The sequence below is a fragment of the Poecilia reticulata genome, chromosome 6 (genome assembly GCF_904066995.2).
Source record: "Poecilia reticulata chromosome 6, P_reticulata-male-v2, whole genome shotgun sequence".
Lineage (NCBI taxonomy): Eukaryota > Metazoa > Chordata > Actinopteri > Cyprinodontiformes > Poeciliidae > Poecilia > Poecilia reticulata.
The window spans coordinates 31053490-31071347 of NC_088835.1; the positions used below are offsets into that span (position 1 = coordinate 31053490).

Genomic DNA, 17858 nt, shown 5'->3' on the forward strand with positions numbered 1-17858 from the left:
AGAAGCTCAAAGAAAGGTAAGCTCCGTCGACGTTATATTAGCAAAGCTAGCTGTACAGAGACACCTAAGCATTTGTGATGAAAAAAAGTCACTCACTGCGCTGAATTATTGTGTGGAGGTGTTGACTGACTTGTATATATGGGACAACGCTGTGACCAAAAGTCTGCAATATCAGAGGAGTTGTCAGTTCACCATACGCAACAAGTTATGACAAGAATAAGTCATTAAATTGTTTTCAGTGATATAGATATACATGCGTTGTCGTGGTTTCAACGTGTATTTAAAGCAGTGGTTCCCAAACTTTTTCTCCTGGGCCCCCCAGTGGTTTCCAAACTATTTCTATGACTTACAAATAACTGGTTGAACGACGTGTGTGGGGGTGGATTCTTAGAGACTCCCTGTTCTACTCAGCCCCGGCTCCAGACAAGCAAGGGGGGGAGAGAATCAACATTTTTGGGGACAAAATTAATTATAGCTGAACATAGACAACAACACCAGTAGCCTACAAGCTACTTGGTAAGTTTAAGGTGCTGTATTGATATTAGCTATTTATTTTTTAGCTAACTTTACCTGCATCCAACAGCTTTACTCATCTCAGAACTGTGAAAAGTTCTTTGCGGTTTGCTGCCATGATTCTAACACACCTGCGTAGCTCTGCACAGCAGCAGCAGGTCTCCTTCGCTGCCACAAAGGTCTAAATCCAGCGCGAGCATTGTAGCGCTCATGTTGCATTTAAAGGCGGCTCGGAAAAAAAGGTTACGACATGTTAACAACGGATCAAACAGTTTTAACTGCTGATAAAAGTCACAGAGGACACAGATATGGGAAGTGAAGAAGCCCTTACTGTATCAAACTAACAGAGGAATAACAGAGAGTTGGCAATTCCACGGTAAAAACCCAGCACATACAGCGTTCCTGTTTTTTTTTTTTTTCATCCAGACGGCTTCCCTCGCCCCCCCTGAAATGGCATGGCGCCCCCTCTAGGGGGCGCGCCCTACAGTTTGGGAACCTCTGATTTAAAGCAAGGTCTGGCTGCAGCTGCAGTCAACTACAACACACACACCGTGTAAAACTCATTAACCTACTTAACCGCTAAGTCAGGATGCCATACAACTGTTAATAACAAAGTGTATGATTATCTACATCATGATTCTATATTGCTGATTAAATAAAATCATATGGTAATGACGTGTCTGACAGATATGGCAGTGAGTTTGTGCTAAGCGTATGCTGACCTGACAATACCGTTCTTTGTTCTTGTAATGCTCTGCGTACACAGCAATAGATATCATTATTTTATTTAATTATGTACATTGATATTTTTTTAAATTAACGAATAAATAAAACACAAGAACGAAAGAGCATGCAGATTGCTCTTCGATTGTTTTTGTTCAAAGTGGCAGCTGTAATGTCTGCCATGGCAGACTGCCTGGCTTCATATAGCGGGAGAGAACAGTCACGGTGAGCTCCTTCTGTTTGGTTACTTCTTGCTTGGTGCTCCTTGGTCAGTGTTCATAGTTGAGCGTTATTTACTGTCATGGCATTGCCTCGATTGCTATATTGAGGCAATGCCATGCCTCAATATAGCCTCAATTGCTATATTAAATGGTGCAGACAGTGGTGGTTTCTGACATGAGCAATATGGGCGCCCAGGGCGTTATGTTTTTAGGGATGGCACGATAATTAATAAATCTAACCATAGAAGCTAAGCTTCTATGGTTAGATTTATTATTAATAACTCCATGGTTATATTTATTAAGTATTTAATATCTAGGTGTTTTTATGGGAATATTGATCTTTCAGATCAATTTGAGAAGCAATTTTGATCAAATTTCTCATTTTGTCTCGTCAGTTTGCGCGGGCCGCTGGTCTTGGTCTTGACTCGGTCTCTACTTCCCTCGGTCTTGGTCTTGACTTGGTCTCGGACCCTAAAGGTCTTGGTCTTGTCTTGGTCTCGGGTTAGGTGGTCTTGACCACAACACTGCTGTATGAACATCTGGCTAATGACTGCTGACACCAGCTAACATAGATAAGATCCAGCTTTTAAATGGGTCAAAACTGAAAAGTTTCCATGAAGTATTTCTTCGTAAACAAAGAAACGGGCTGCTGAAGGTATTGCCTAGTTTTCTGTATATAAAATGGTCTGTACTTTAGTCATTTCCCCATTAGCACACAAACTACTGGAAATAAGCGACGGCTGTCCTCAGGTAGTCTGAAAGAGGCGAGACCAGTATGCAATGAGCACAAGAAAAATACTTACAAATAGTTACCTTACTTAACAGATTCATTTACTGTTAGCCTAAATGCTACATCATGTTGGCTAACATCAGCTTTGTTTAATTGGGACAAAAAAGCTAAGATTAACTTACTCAATGGACTGAGTTAATGTTTTTCAACATGGTATATGCTACCGTACTGCAACATGGTAAGCTAACATTAGATTTTTACCTAAAAACTAAACCTCTCTTATTTAAAGGGTTAAGTCGTGTTAACCAACATGATAGACATTTAAGCTGTTTTCTTTTTGACTAATGTTTATACATTCTTATTACTGCACTATGGGTTAAAAGTTGTTGCTCTCTTTAATCCTAAAATTATTCAATATATATTAAACTTTACCTTTGTAACCAGGATTCTGCTCTTGAACTCATATTTCTGCAAATTTCAGCAGCTTCAGTGTTCAGCACTCACTGCATTTTCAAAGGAAATGCAAGTGATCAAGTGACTTTGTAAGGACTTAATCAAACATGTATCTATATGTGTAGAGATTAAATTAGTTTCAATTTAAAAAAAGATAGTGATCTTTAATAGAAAACAGCCACAGCATAAAATAGAACAATTATACAACTAAGACAAGCAACACACCAAGTTATTGGAGACAATAATCACACTTTGTACAATCAATAACGGAAAATATGTTCATATTGAATATTGCATTTTCTAAGTAAGAGGGCAGGTTAATTTATTTGAAAAGATTTTCCATAGAATGATAAATATAATTGGAAACAATTATATTGTTATTTTTTGCAACAGCACATTTTATTTTGGATTAAAATTGTATTAAAGTAAATCTCCTTCGCCCGACTCGTTCTCTCAATTCAGAGTAATACAAATCAATCCTTCAAGTTCATATTGTACATCTCTAAGTATCCAAATGTCGAGAACCAAATGATGACACTTCACAAATTAGAAAATTAAACCATTTCCCCACTTTATAGACAAGAAAACCTTCCAGTGTAAAACTCCAGTTTTCATCTAAACTTTTATAATGAACCTCAACACAGGAAAATAGTTCTACAGCCCTTCACCTGTGTGAATCACCATGTGCCGAGCTAAACTAACTTTGTGACGAAAACCTTTTCCACAGTTCCCACATAAAAACGGCTTTTCATCAGTGTGAAGAATCATGTGCCGAGTTAAACTAACTTTGTGACGAAAACCTTTTCCACAGTTCCCACATAAAAACGGCTTTTCACCAGTGTGAATCATCATGTGCTGAGTTAAAGTAACTCTGTGACAAAAACCTTTTCCACAGTTCCCACATGAAAACGGCTTTTCATCAGTGTGAATCATCATGTGCTGAGTTAAAACATGTTTGTGACTAAAACCTTTTCCACAGTTCACACAGGAAAACGGCTTCTCACCAGTGTGAATCATCATGTGCTTAGTTAAATTCTGTTTGTGACTAAAAAAATTTCCACAGTTCCCACATGAAAACGGCTTCTCACCAGTGTGAATCATCATGTGCTGAGTTAAATTCTGTTTTTGACTAAAACTTTTTCCACAGTTCACACATAAAAACGGCTTTTCACCACTGTGAATCATCATATGCTGAGTTAAATTCTGTTTTTGACTAAAACCTTTTCCACAGTTCCCACATGAAAACGGCTTTTCACCACTGTGAATCATCATATGCTGAGTTAAATTCTGTTTTTCACTAAAACCTTTTCCACAGTTCCCACATGAAAACGGTTTTTCACCAGTGTGAGTTCTAATATGACGATTGAGAGTAGATATGGCAGTGAAACGTTTTTCACAGGTGACACATGAGAAAGGTTTTCTTCTTTCCTGATTTTGGTTCTCGGCATCAGCAGCTTCCTGGAAGATGACTTGGTTCATGTTTGGTTCTGATCCAATGTGGAATGTTTGTTCATCAACAGGAACCACCATGCAGGTATCAGTCTCCTGTTTTAACTCAACCTGTTCTTCACCCTGACTGGAGTAAACTTTTATCTGCTGATCTTCTGGTTCTTCCTGTTCTTGTTTCAACTGCAGAGGTTCTAACTCCTCCTGGTCCAGAGTGGATCTCCTCTCCTGCTTACATAGCTCCTCCTTATAAATGTTATGTTGTTGGCAATCTAGAGAAGAAAACAGAAAAAAAGAGGAATTGTTAACTTTATTTATTGAAGTAAATTAGAGAAGACATTCAGACAGTAACTCATTTAATCCCAAATTTGTCATTGTAATTTCTTTAATTAAGTGCACGTTGTAATTATTCATATTATTTAGGAATTATTACATTTTATGTTGGTTGTGGTAGTGAAATGTTGGTTTTATATTCGGGATTTATTGTTGCCAGTGGGAAATTATGTAAACTAATTTAAACTAATTAACCTATTTATACATACAAAAACTTTTAAATAATCGCATGCATAACTTACAATAACGAGGCATGACTGTAAGTGTCTTCAGAACCATTATAGATGGATGGTCAGTACAGACTGCAGAATTTTTTTAGACAAAGATTAAATGCCACATCACAGACTAGAGGGCCACATAAAAAGCTACGGTGGGCCAGATTTGGTCCCGGGGCCTTGAGTTTGACACATGTGATGTAGACACAGTACATTTCCACCCAAAAACACTCTGATTTTTTCTAGAAAACAAACAAAACAAAACAAAACACTTCTGAGCTCCAAAATTTTAAAATTTGCTAGAAAAGAATATCAGACATTTTATGGAATATAAGGACATTTCTTAGATTAATCTTAAAATTTAGTAGATGACTTGATAGGCTCATTCTAAGAACTCATGAAATGACATAGTTCATAAGTTCATGAACTAGTTTACAAGTACTTATAAGTTCATATCAAGTAAAAGTAAAAAGTATACTGCAGTAAAACTACTTATATGACTTCCAAGCCTCCCTCAGACAATAACCAGTACTGCCCCTGAACATGGATAATAACTCACTACCCTATTCTTGATAACAAGTTTAAGGTTAGTCAATAGCTGTGTCCGAATTCAGGGTCTGCATCCTTCAAAGGACGGATTTGTAGGCCAATTACGTCATAGCGTGGCGACAAGGCCTGTCCGAATTCGAAGACTCCTTCAAATGCGTCCTTCTTTTCCCCAGATTTGAAGGATGGGTCCCATAGACATCAATACATAGACGCCTCATGGAGCGCTGAGCCGTACGCAAAAGCGTCCGCCATCTTCTATGTGGCAGTAGGGCGATCGGAGCTCCTTAAGTTCTGTGGTATGTGGACTTGTTTCAACCGTTTTACGAAACAAACTGGATTCATTAGGATTACCTTCCCCAGGTAAGGATGAAAGATCAGAATTACTTTACTTTGCAGCCAGAAATTCGCTTCCAAACAACCGGAAAATATTTCCTATGTAGCTTAATTGGCCCGAAGTAGCCGCTGATTGTTAGCGTAGCAGCTAATATAACCGCTGATTGTTAGCATAGCAGCTAATATAACCGCTGATTGTTAGCCTAGCAGCTAACGTTTTCATACTGTTTTCTAATGAGAGAGAGCTGATGAGAAACCGCTGTTAGAGGAGAAGTGAATTAAAAACCAGAGGATTTAGTGAGGAAAGATCAGTCAGGATCAGAGCTGGAGCTGCTGGTCTTCAGTCTGTTTCCAGCTCAGCTTCACCATGTCGGTATTTAGCTATAAAGATGCTACGAGTCAGAGCCCAACATGCTTAAAATGTCTTTTTATGAATGTGAAGGAAACGTATATGTATTTTCTATTTCACTTTTGGAAAATTTCTCTTTTATTCTTGGCTTTAGCCTGTGAACCAGGACATCATTGAGTTCTCCCAGTGTGACCAGCAGACTGAAGCCTGTGACCAGTGTTCCCAGTATAATAAATAAATGTTTTATTCTTTCACTTTTTGTGTATTTTTAAATTAGGGACAAGGGTGTAAAGAAAATGGATGGATGGATGGATGAAGTATTATAATACAGCATATGTAATGAAATAAGAATAATTTACTCTGTTAGAATTATTTTCACTCTTTGCTGTCATAAGAAAAATATGTAGTTTAATGTTTGACGATGACTGATTTATAAATCAAGTCATTTCTCAATAATGTATAAAAAATAAATACAAAAAAATATTTTTCTTATCTTGAAACGTTAAATGTACATTAAATTATGAGATTATGTAAATGTTCTTTAAACACTGTAAAAGTGTGTCTGTTCATCAATGTCATTATAAAAATTATCAGAATAATTTCTATCAAATAAAACATTGTGCTCTTTATTCAGAAATGCCCCAAAACAATTAAATAATCACATCTTAAGTTAGAAACTCTGTGTTTAGTCATTTCTTTGATTGCCAAATATATTAATGTGTGTGAGAAAATGTGTCAATGACGGGTATTAACTTAAAATACTTTGTAGAACGGCACTTTAAAAAGTTCGGTCCATTCACTTGTATTAGCTTACTGGCACATATTCCACATTCAATATGGCGGACGCTGTTACGTATCGCAGCAAAGGGCCGGCCCGCTCCATGAGGCGTATTAATGTCTATGATGTGTCCCGTGTATCCTTCACGGCCCACGATATCCCATAATTCATTGCGGGTTCCAACTGGGCGTTCAGGCAGAGCGACAATGGCGGTGAATAGCGACAAATTATTTAGCTATACAACACTTTAAATGACACAACGTGACTTGGTACAACGTTTTTAGGCGAGAATTTAAGTGTGTAAATCTCAAGCATTTGCTCGGATCATCAATACATGACCTAAATGCAATATTGCTCTGATGTTTTCGAACCTGTATGCTACCGTTAACAGCCGTTCCCCCCCCCCCCGGCCGGGCGCTCCAGGTTCCGTATACTGAGAGAAAACGCCCAACTCCTGGCACATTGTTAAACACTGATGTTATTCAAACAGGTCTGGTTGAAAAATGGTTTATAAAGTATTTCAAAGCAGAGCACATAGGTTTGATTGATTAAAGTTAAGCCTTTAAACATAATAGGCTTATTTAACGTAATGTCCTATCTGCGATGTGGAGAGTATTATATTTGTAAATGAATAATTTGTATTCCTTGTAGAAAAGTGCAGTACACATTTGAACATTGTGACTGAAAAACAAACTTCGGCTCCGTTGTTTTTTCTTCTTCTCCGCTCTCTGCTTCACGCTGTCCCGGTTGCTAGGCAACATGAGTTACGCTGAGGTGGGGGCGGGGACAGTTGGTGAAGGCTACACCTGTCCGAATCCACAGATATTTTTCTTCCGGTCTTAGATATTCCCGTCCTACGTAGACCAGTCCTCCGAAGGATGCAGACGCTGAATTTGGACACAGCTAATGACTAGACAATGTTTAGCTAACTTTATCTGCATCAGAAAGCATTAGTCAACTTATTTATTTTTATTTGAAAAAAAAAAAATCTGTTCCAAGTTCTTTGCCGTTTGGTGGTCTGTTGCCATGATTTTGACACACATCAACCTCTGCACAGCAGCAGCAGGCCTCGGTCGGTTCCGCACAGGTGTAAAAATGGCGGGAGCTTCTTCGCACTCGTGTTGAGTTTAAAGGCGGCTCGGAAAAAAAACATCCATCCATCCATTTTCTTCCGCTTATCCGGGGTCGGGTCGCGGGGGCAGCAGCTTCAGAAGGGAGGCCCAGACTTCCCTCTCCCCAGCCACTTCTTCCAGCTCCTCCGGGGGAATCCCAAGGCGTTTCCAGGCCAGCCGAGAGACGTAATCCCTCCAGCGTGTCCTGGGTCTTCCCCGAGGCCTCCTCCCGGTGGGACGTGCCCGGAACACCTCACCAGGGAGGCGTCCAGGAGGCATCCTGACCAGATGCCCGAGCCTCAACTGGCTCCTCTCGACGTGGAGGAGCAGCGGCTCTACTCTGAGTCCCTCCCGGATGACCGAGCTTCTCACCCTATCTCTAAGGGAACCTCTCCTTGGGCTGCCACCTTATCGTGGTGGAGGGGTTTGAGTGTCCCAATGATCCTAGGAGCTATGCTGTCTGGGGCTTTATGCCCCTGGTAGGGTCACCCAAGGCAGACAGGTCCTAGATGAGGAACCAGACAAAGTGCAGTCCGAAGACCCCTTATGATGAATACAAACTTTGGACTGCGTTTTCCCTCGCCCGGACGCGGGTCACCGGGGCCCCACTCTGGAGCCAGGCCTGGAGGTGGGGCACGATGGCGAGCGCCTGGTGGCCGGGCTTTTACCCACGGAGCCCGGCCGGGCTCAGCCCGAAGAGGAGACGTGGGTCCCCCTTCCGATGGGCTCACCACCTGTCCGAGGGGCCAAAGGGGTCGGGTGCATTGTGCTATGGGCGGCAGCCGAGGGAGGGGACCCTGGCGGTCTGATCCTCGGCTGCAGAAGCTGGCTCTTGGGGAAAAAAACATATCAAAGGTTTAAAAGTTATAACGGCTGAAAGAAGTGCGAGGGAGGGACAGTGGGCACAGACTTGGGAAGTTCGGGGGTCCCTAAAATAATAGAAATTCAGAAAGAAATAAATTCAGAAAGAAAGAAAAGCTTCCAGTCCAGGGCGGCCACGGCTAACTCCACCGCGGAGTTGGTTGCCATGGTTACGTTTACTCTTCTTATGAATAACGGATGCATGCGGGGATACAATTATCATTATATAGCTTCAGGAGAAGACCTTTAAAGAACATATGTACAAGATATTTTACTTACAGTTGATTATTAAAGTTTTTTACTGACTTGTACAGGTAAAAAGTAAAGAGGCATGGTCATGTGACCATCCACACTAGCTAGCTGAAACTGATATAACTTGGAGTAGACAGCCCATTATTTTATTTTAAAACTTTAACCAGGACCCAAAATGCCAAAAACAACATTTATAGATTCCGAAATTAGAAAATATGTCTTGAGAACAACCGTTGCCGACGGTACTGAACCGGTGTTTCCTACCTATCCGGTGTAAGATTATCTGTGGAGTCCGGGAGAAATCCAGCAGTCTGCGCTGATCATCCATCTCTTCCTCCGACTTGACGGTTATTTCTTTGAACTCTGTGAATGTTTCAGCAGCAGCAGTTAACCACTTGTTCATGAACTGGGTTAAGCTGGACCGAAGACATTCGCACAGTAAACAAAACAGACCTTGTACTGTCCGTCTTTCTCTTCAACGGTTTCTTCTTCTTCAATGTTTTGGTTGTTTTTTTTATTTTGGCGGTTGGCAAACAACGAAAAATGCCACCAACTGGTAGAGAGTGGATCAAACTGTCACTCGAGGATTACACACTCATTTTTACACACTTTTGAGTGTGTAGAAACAGTTAAACAAATACTTTGTGTTATTTAGCCTGTCGGAGCAGATTCCTCCTGCCCTCCCAAGTACCATATTTATTCACTTATAAATGTTTCAAGCTGAATATTCAGTTTACAAGCTAAACATTAAGCTCCAAGCCAAATATAGTTAGCATGATAAAACTTTAGCTTCAAGCTAAATATTTAAGTTGAAAGCTAAATATTTAGCTAATATGCAAATTCACTTGCTGGCATTGCTCATTCCACCTCATCACCATTTTTTCTTTTCATGTCTTGTACAACATTTCTACTTAAAACAAACAACACAACTCAACAACATCCATGTGATCCACCAGCAGGCGGTTACAGAACACAACTTTTATTTTGATAGTCCACTTCCACTTATTGTCGAGTGAATTTGCAGGTCGACTAATAATTTATCTCTGAGCTAAATATTTATTCTATGAACTAAATATTTAGCTTGAATGAAAGAATAACTATTTGAAAAATTAACCCCCATTTTTTTTTTTTGTAAATCAAATTAATGCTTTTACTGTTTGACTGTATAACTTTAGAAACGGCAGTTTGTCACATTCAGGTTAAGGATTTGTAGAATGAAAATAAATACAAATATTAATATAAATATGATTAAACTATAATACTAAGTTAAGCAAAGTGCTCACAAATTAAAAAGAAATCAAAACTGCTGAACAGTTAGGATACAGACAATATTCAGAGTAAGAAGCTTGAAAAATAATAAAATCATTGAAGTCAGAATGAATAAAATAAATTGTGAGAAGAGAAAACGGTCAATATTAAATAGTGTCTAGTTGCAGTCGCTCTGATCTTAATTTTCCTTAACGAGCCTTGGCAGCACTACAGTCACTGTGACCTGTTAAGCGTTTGTCCCTCTGTAGTGTTTTACCACTCCTCTATTTTCAGCTTGACTGCAGGGCATTTCCTGCAAAGCCAAATCATCCTGCACGATGTCAGGAATAATCCCTTACCTGCTGCTGTCAGGCTCTGCATGTTTTAAAAGGAAAAAAAAAGAAAATCCTCTGAATGGGTTTTTAAATATTTGTAGATGGTTGGATGTTTGATGAAGCTTTTCTCCCCCGGCTCAGTAGACTGCAGCAGTTTCCTATTTTACATAACAAAGACGAGTTTCAGAAGGAAACTCCTCACTAACTGAGCTCAGTTTTATTAATTTTATGCAAACCAACAATTATTCCATCAAAAACCCACACACAGAGTAATCATGTCATGATGGGTATTTGAACTGGACCAAAATGCAGACAGGAACTCACCAGGGCTACAGGGTTGAGAATTTTATAATAAGATAGCTATGCCAGTTGTCAGTTGTTGCATTTAATTTTCTGTTTCTACCAGATTGAATGTTCCAGTATATCAGAGTACTCAGAGCGGATCATCAAGTCCAACCACCTGGACAGCGGTAAGTGTTTCCTGACATGCTCTAAACTGTTTCTGCCGTAGAAAATTCCTCATTTTCCTAAATTTAAACCCATAATAACCAAAAAATTACATCTGGAAATGGTGAGAGTTTGTGATGTCACAATATTTCCAAAATGGAGGAGTGTCTGTTGAGCTTTGGCAGAAGTTTACACCTAACTGTGTTATGTTTGTTAAATTTTGCTAACGCTGTGGCTAATTTTGCCTAATTGGTCAGAAAACACAGAACATAAATAGATTTTAAGCTACAGCAATGCATTCTGGGTACAGAATAAATGTCCTTTGCTGTGTAACACTCCAAAATAAGAGCATGAATATAAAAGTCTGCTTTTATATTCAGAACATTGATAAACAAAACTTCGTTACAGATGTCACACTTTATTCAACTCAAAGTTAACAAAACATCCAAGTAAATTAGTGCTTTAGAATTTATCCCCAAAAATAATTTGTTAGCCATTGCTAGCCAATTTTAGCCAAAATGCTAAAGCACGCAACAAAAATGTAGCTCTGCTGTTAGCGGATTAGCAGAAACGTGCCCAGCACTGGCCACTGAAGAATGTCCTTAAGTAAAGTCAAGTTTACACACATGCACCTGTAAATCTAACAGTATTTTTCTTTAGAAACGACAAAGACATGAGGGTTCTTCACAGATTAATGGATCAATTCATAAGTCACTGTCATAAAAATGAAGTGACCAAAAAGAGGGAAGGAAAGCATAGAAATGTGATGCAGAAGAATAAAAAGTATGCACTGAAGTAAAAGTGACTTCATGAATAAGATCAAAGCACAGACCTCCATCATTACTCAGTTGTGTTAGTTTGCTCAGACAAGCTGTCAGAAATTCATGCAGTTCAATTCCTGAAGTCCTGCAAAAAAAAAAAAAACTACCGTATTTTCTGCACTATAAGGCACATAAAAACCTTCAATTTCCTCAAAAGCCGATAGTGCGCCTTATATATGGAACCACAACAGGTCTAGCAACTACGTTAAGCAGCCGCCGATTTCATCTAGAAGAAGAAGGGCGCGGTGCATGCTGGGATAGTTGTCAGAATGCTGGTTTGTTAATAAAGTTTGATAATACATTTAAAGCCAGGGGGGAGGGGAAGGGGGAGAGAGACAGAGACTGCGGCGGCGGCAGCGTGTCGGTTGGTCTGTGTTACCCAGAATGCAGTTGGGCACAATATCGCAACACCAACACCGTGAGTGAAACAATGACTGGGGCAGCTACTATATAAAGTACTCAGGGACCACTTCTTTACAAGTGTAGATGTGTAATAATAGAGTATGGAACAAATTGGCAACCCAAACTGAAGCATCTGTTCTTTGCGGCTTATAATGCGGTGCGCCTTATATATATGAAAAAAGTTTTTAAAAGGCCATTTATTGAAGGTGTGCCTTATAGTGCGGAAAATACAGTAATTTCCTGCAAAGCCACTAGCCACACACCAGACGAATAATCGCTCCTGTCAGCAAATGTCTTATCTGTATATCTATGATGTAAATACACTGCAGTCATTTAGAGAAGCAGCGTTGCCGTGTGGAGGAGCAGGAAGCAGTCAGAACAGAGCTCACGTCATTCTGCCAGCCATTGTATCAACACAGAAACTCTACAGTAACTCCTCACCAAATCAGAGCAAACACACCTCAAGTCAATTATTTTCCAGCAGAGCAAAGACCCAATCCTACATCGTCGCCCCCAACTGGGTCAGATTCCATCAGAACTCTTCTCCCATCCTCTCCATTAATTGTCATTCTGCGCCCAGACACCTGCTACCAAACACCACAGGCTCCCTGTACTCCCTCTGTGTGTTTCAGTTATCACCATATTCAAAGGAAAGGTGGAGGAGGTGGAGCTTCCTGTGGAGAAGGTCGACATCATCATATCTGAGTGGATGGGCTACAGCCTGTTCTACGAATCCATGCTCAACACCGTCATCTTTGCAAGGGACAAGTGGCTGGTAGGCATTCAGATCGCCTGCGTTAAAAATGCATCTTGGTTTGATACGTTTGATCCCAGGTAATCTCAGTCAGTCTTTAAATATTAAAAATATTTTGAGTGAATGGAGTTATTGTCATGTAAAGGTGACAAACAGCTTGATTGGATTCAGCTCGATCGCAACAGAAAATGTTTTTATAAGTTCTCTATTCCATCATAATATAAAAGGGGAGGTAAAAATGTACATTAATAACTTAAAAGTTATTTTCCTCAGTGTGTTTTTTTCCTCTGTTCTGTCAAACAGAAGGCTGGTGGACTGATGTTTCCAGACCGAGCCTCCCTCTATGTGTTGGCCATCGAAGACAGGCAGTACAAAGACTTCAAAATACATTGTAAGAGCATCGCTCAGGCTTGTCTAACGTTTTCCCTCCTCGTGTTTCCTGAGAACCGCTTCAGCTCTGAGTGACTAAAAACAATCAGATGATGGAAGGATACCTATAGAAGCAGTTTGGGTTTGGCTCTCCTGCAGAAGCTTCCCTCGGGTTCAAGCCTGGGGGCGAAAGCTGACATCATGGATCAACAAACCCCTCCATCCCATCCCGAACCACCCAGGAGGATTGTGGGTGAGTTTATTAGAAGACCCAACCAGCATAACCGGCTGACTGGTCTCACGTCTGCTCATGAAGTTCAGACTCTTCACTGTAATCCGCCGTGATTCTGGGATGCAGAACGCCACACTCTGATGTACTCCAGCTCTTTTCCCCGGGCGACGCGCCCAAAAGACCTTTACGCTGACTAAGAAGTGGTGTTTGAAGGATTTCTGTATTCCAGGAGCCTCCAGTGATCAATGCTGCTCCAAACTCCCTCAGATAAGTAGACGGCAAGAAGTGCAAATGTAGTAAATCATGAAGTCTCTCTGCTGCTCCGACCTGTTCATCATCGCCAGCTCTCCTCTGCACTCGGGTTTTCTCTTCTTTTGGGTCATGAAGGAGATGTTTGCTCACACATCACCATAAGAGCCTGTATGAATAATTTATGGGACGACTACAAGGATTTGCGACACAAGATTGAAGTCTGACTCTAATCAGACCCATGATAACAGAGTGTTGCCCAACAAAGCGGGACTTTTAGTGCGTCACTCTGGAAAGCAGTCCAAACTGTTTGAGGTGCATCCGAAGAGTCGTAGATCACACGACTCTGGCCGTCTGAACGAGACATTCCTCCTCCCGTGTCCCGTTGTTTCCCAGATGCAGCCGGGCTCTTCGCTGCGGTTTTCCTGGAGCAACGAAACGGCTTCATGTGTTTGTAATAAAAGTTGAAGACACCAAGTGAAACCAGGTTGTAGAAATAACTCCATGATGCCGTCATCTTCACCAGGGTGGGAGAACGTGTACGGCTTTGACATGACCTGCATCCGAAACGTGGCCATGAAGGAGCCGCTGGTGGACGTGGTGGACCCCAAGCAGGTGGTGACCAACTCCTGCCTGGTCAAGGTTAGTCTGGGAATGAAAGAGTTTTAATGAAGGCTGATTCCTGTTGGGCAGGAACGCAGTGGTGCTGCGTTAGCAGAGCTGGTTTTCCACTAGCGCTTTAGCCGACATTGAAAACATTTAGTGCTTTCAGCTTCAGAAAATTATTTTTCAGAAAGAATTAAAATAATTCTGCAAAGCAGAGTGGGTCAAAATTCCTCCACAGTGAGTAAAAAGATTCACCAGTTAGAAACATCTGATGAAACATTTTACTGGTTTTCACTGTTTATTTTCTGCTGTCGTATAAAAATGCCAAAATGATCTGAAAAGTGATTCTTGTGTTAGTTTTGTTTGGTACAAAGTTTGTTTTATGATTATAACCCAGCATGTCTCCATAAAACCTTGAAGCATTTCTTTAGTTTATTAATAAACTACATGAATTATTGAAACTCCTGGAACTTTTATTTCACTTTGGCTGCAAAAACAAGCAAAGCTGCATTTTCCAGAAATATAACATTTATTAAATATCTGTTTACATCCCAAAAATACATTGCAAGCGCTTTTTGTGACGTGAATCGGTTATTTTTATAAACCTTTCTGTATCGCTGTAAAACTCAGTTCCACACCCGGCGGTAAATGTAGCTGGTAAATAATATTTCCAGCTGGTAAACATCCTGTGTTTGACCTTGGCGTGCGGCGCCGTCTCGCTGTGAAATCCCCTCATCGTGCCGCTGCGCCCTGCATGACAATGGCAGTCCGTCTCGTCACCTGATTGTTCTCATCGTCATGGAGACCTTCTCATTACCGACACTGATTACAGCGTCCTGACTCAAAGCTGTCTGGACTCACCTAGACCTTAATCAGTCTGGGAACAGGAATGTTTTAGTCTTCTCAGGTGAATCCGGACTTTGACTAGGCCATTCTACCACATAAATCTGCCATTGCATGTCTGACTGTGTGTTTCTCAGATATTCTGCAGTCTTTAGCAGATTTTCTTCCAGGATTGTCTTGGATTTGACTCCATTCCCATCCCCACAGCATGATGCTGCCACCACCACGTCCCCTGTGGGCATCTTTATTCTATAATGTTCTCTAACTGAAGATAGTTAACTTTTATTTCACCAGGTAAAACATTCCTATTTACAATGTAAGCCTGAGAGTGGGCAACATTATCTGCATACAGAAATGGACTTTATTTTGGCGTACCTGATTAAATGGGGTTTGAATGCATGACAATTTTCAGATTTCTATTTACAAACATTTCAAAAACCAGGTTTTCTTTTCATTCCATGTCACACTTGTTTCAGGGTTTGTGTTCTGTTGCATAAAATCCCAATAAAAGTATTTAATTTTTGGCTGTAATAAGAAAAACTGAAAAAGTCCAAGAGAAATCTGACCTAAATTAGAATCTCGGAGTTTATCTGACCGCCGCTGACCTGAGCATCTCCGGTGTTTCAGGAAGTGGACATCTACACAGTGAAACCTGACGACCTCTCATTCACCTCGGCCTTCTGCTTACAAAGCCAGAGGAACGACTACGTCCACGCTCTGGTCACCTACTTCAACATCGAGTTCACCAAGTGTCACAAGAAGACTGGATTCTCCACAGGTAGGACTTCGCTCTGTGCAGGAAGGAAACCGCAGAGACATCTCACCTTACTGACTTATGAATCTGCTCAATGTGAAACCATGGATGAGTCATTCTACTCTCTGAAATCAAGAATCATTTATGAAAACAGATTTGATTTGGTGGAGTTTCAGGAGGACGTTGGTCAGACTGGAGCAGATTCCGGTTTTTATTGGACCTGGTTTGGAGCAGCTGAGAAAAGATTATTTTTCTCCTTATCGATACGTTTGCTCACAGAGAAACACAAAGATCGATTTTATTGATTTAATGCTGTTAAGGATCAACATCTAAACGTTTTTAGTTGGAACGAATTAGTCAAAGCTGATGTGTGGCTGACCTCTAGTGGTGGAGATGGAGAAGACAGTTTGAGTTGATTTTTGTTTCATGAGGGCTGCACAGTGGTAGAGCTGTTGCCTTGCAGCACAAAGGTTGTGGGTTCGATTCCCGGCCCCGGTCTTTCTGCATGGAGTCTCCATGTTCTCCCTGTGCATGCGTGGGTTTTCTCCGGGTACTCCGGTTTCCTCCCACAGTCCAAAAACATGACTGTTGACTGGCAACGTGAACTAAAAATGACAAAGAATCAACTAATGTTTTCAAATGTAGATACAATAATAAATGAAGGTTCTAGTTGTTTTTCATTTTTCATGGAATAATTGCACTGATTTTCAATCACTTTCCACTAATAACATATCAGGAAACAAAATTATCCATCTTAAACTTTAAAAGTGCAAATACATTCATGATACTTTGAAAATATAAAAGATATTTATCAAATGTTTTTCTTTCTCTAAATGTTCTGTAACATTAATGGCTCTAGATGCGTTTTATTTAGCTGAACTGAGAGCTAAAAATGGCTGCTGGTCTCCAAGGTTGATGGATTTCTTGACAGTTTTGCTGGAAATAATCACAGATCTTCTTTTCCTAAGCTAAACCCTCAGAGAGATTTTCATGACTCAGACGCAGCTCTTCCTTTCCGTCTCACTACTTCCCTATCGATTTTCTGTAAAAGACGTTTGTTGAGCAAGGTTCCCAATGTCAGACCTGCAGACTCACCTGCCAAGAAACTTTAAGATAAAGATCTGATTTTACACACAGAGAGTCAAACTGGATTCTCTGGAAGCAAACGGCATCAGACTTTTGACACCAGAGGAGAAAAACAACCCACAGGTCAAAGACTCCATTTCACGGCCGTCAGTGGAAACGGCGTGTCATCAGCTGCATTAGCATAAGAAGCAGAGCCCAAACATCAGAGCTGAGCCCGTCCAGCTGCCTGACAGCTCCTTTCATCTCTGAGCTGAGAGAGAAGCCGAAGCAAGCAGGAAGGCTGAAAGAAACTCGATTTCAGAGTCGCTGACCTTCAGAGCCTCCCTGAAGTCCTCGGTGTCTGTGGGGTGAAGACTCCCAGTGTGTCCTGGTGCGGACAGCCGTCTCTAGCGAGTCTCAGATGGACGGCAGCAGAGAAACTGTAGAACCGAACCCAGATTTAAACTTCTGCACAACGACCAGCAGCCGGGTTCACTGGATCATCAGAACATCTGAAAATAATCTGAGATTTAAAAACACACATGGGATTAATTAAACAAAACCAAGCAGCTTTTCTTCTCTCACTTCATTATCATGGTTTGCGTCAGTCTGTCAAATTAAATCCTCAACAAGCCACTGAGGTGTTTTGACAGGTTGTGAAAAAAGCTTGAAGGGTGTGAATACTTCTGCAAGGCATTTCCCAGAATATTTTTCAGGAGGATTAAAAGTCAAATGGAAATAATTGTAAAGGAAGCATAAGGATAAAGTTAAGAAGGTTCCAGTTTTAGGAAGTTTGTTACTGAATGTGAGAAAGTTAAGAGACTTTCCTGGTTTTATGTCACGTTTCCATCCAAGTACAAATATT

At 40.7% G+C, this 17858-nt stretch overlaps 1 protein-coding gene and 2 long non-coding RNA genes across 8 annotated transcripts in view; 2 read left to right on the forward strand and 1 right to left on the reverse strand.

Annotated features, from left to right (window-relative positions):
• The window catches only part of LOC103481197 (protein arginine N-methyltransferase 8-B), a 40285-nt gene that overhangs the window by 12278 nt on the left and 10149 nt on the right, over window positions 1-17858 (forward strand). For all 6 annotated transcript variants that reach the window (XR_014087987.1, XM_017310925.2, XM_017310926.2 and 3 more), the window contains exons 4-8: window positions 10858-10921; window positions 12754-12896; window positions 13179-13266; window positions 14252-14367; window positions 15802-15952. Coding sequence is in view for 5 of the 6 variants with exons in the window: in XM_017310925.2 (XP_017166414.1) it covers window positions 10858-10921; window positions 12754-12896; window positions 13179-13266; window positions 14252-14367; window positions 15802-15952 (562 nt within the window). In the remaining variant the exon portion in view is untranslated. The remainder of the gene's footprint in view (window positions 1-10857; window positions 10922-12753; window positions 12897-13178; window positions 13267-14251; window positions 14368-15801; window positions 15953-17858) is intronic.
• Window positions 2784-9354, reverse strand: LOC103481196 (uncharacterized). The gene is made up of 2 exons (XR_536245.3): window positions 9133-9354; window positions 2784-4358 (listed from the first exon to the last, which is right to left on the reverse strand). It is a non-coding gene; the product is annotated as an uncharacterized LOC103481196 (long non-coding RNA).
• Window positions 4365-8581, forward strand: LOC145552046 (uncharacterized). Its single transcript, XR_014087988.1, has 2 exons — window positions 4365-5543; window positions 6020-8581. It is a non-coding gene; the product is annotated as an uncharacterized LOC145552046 (long non-coding RNA).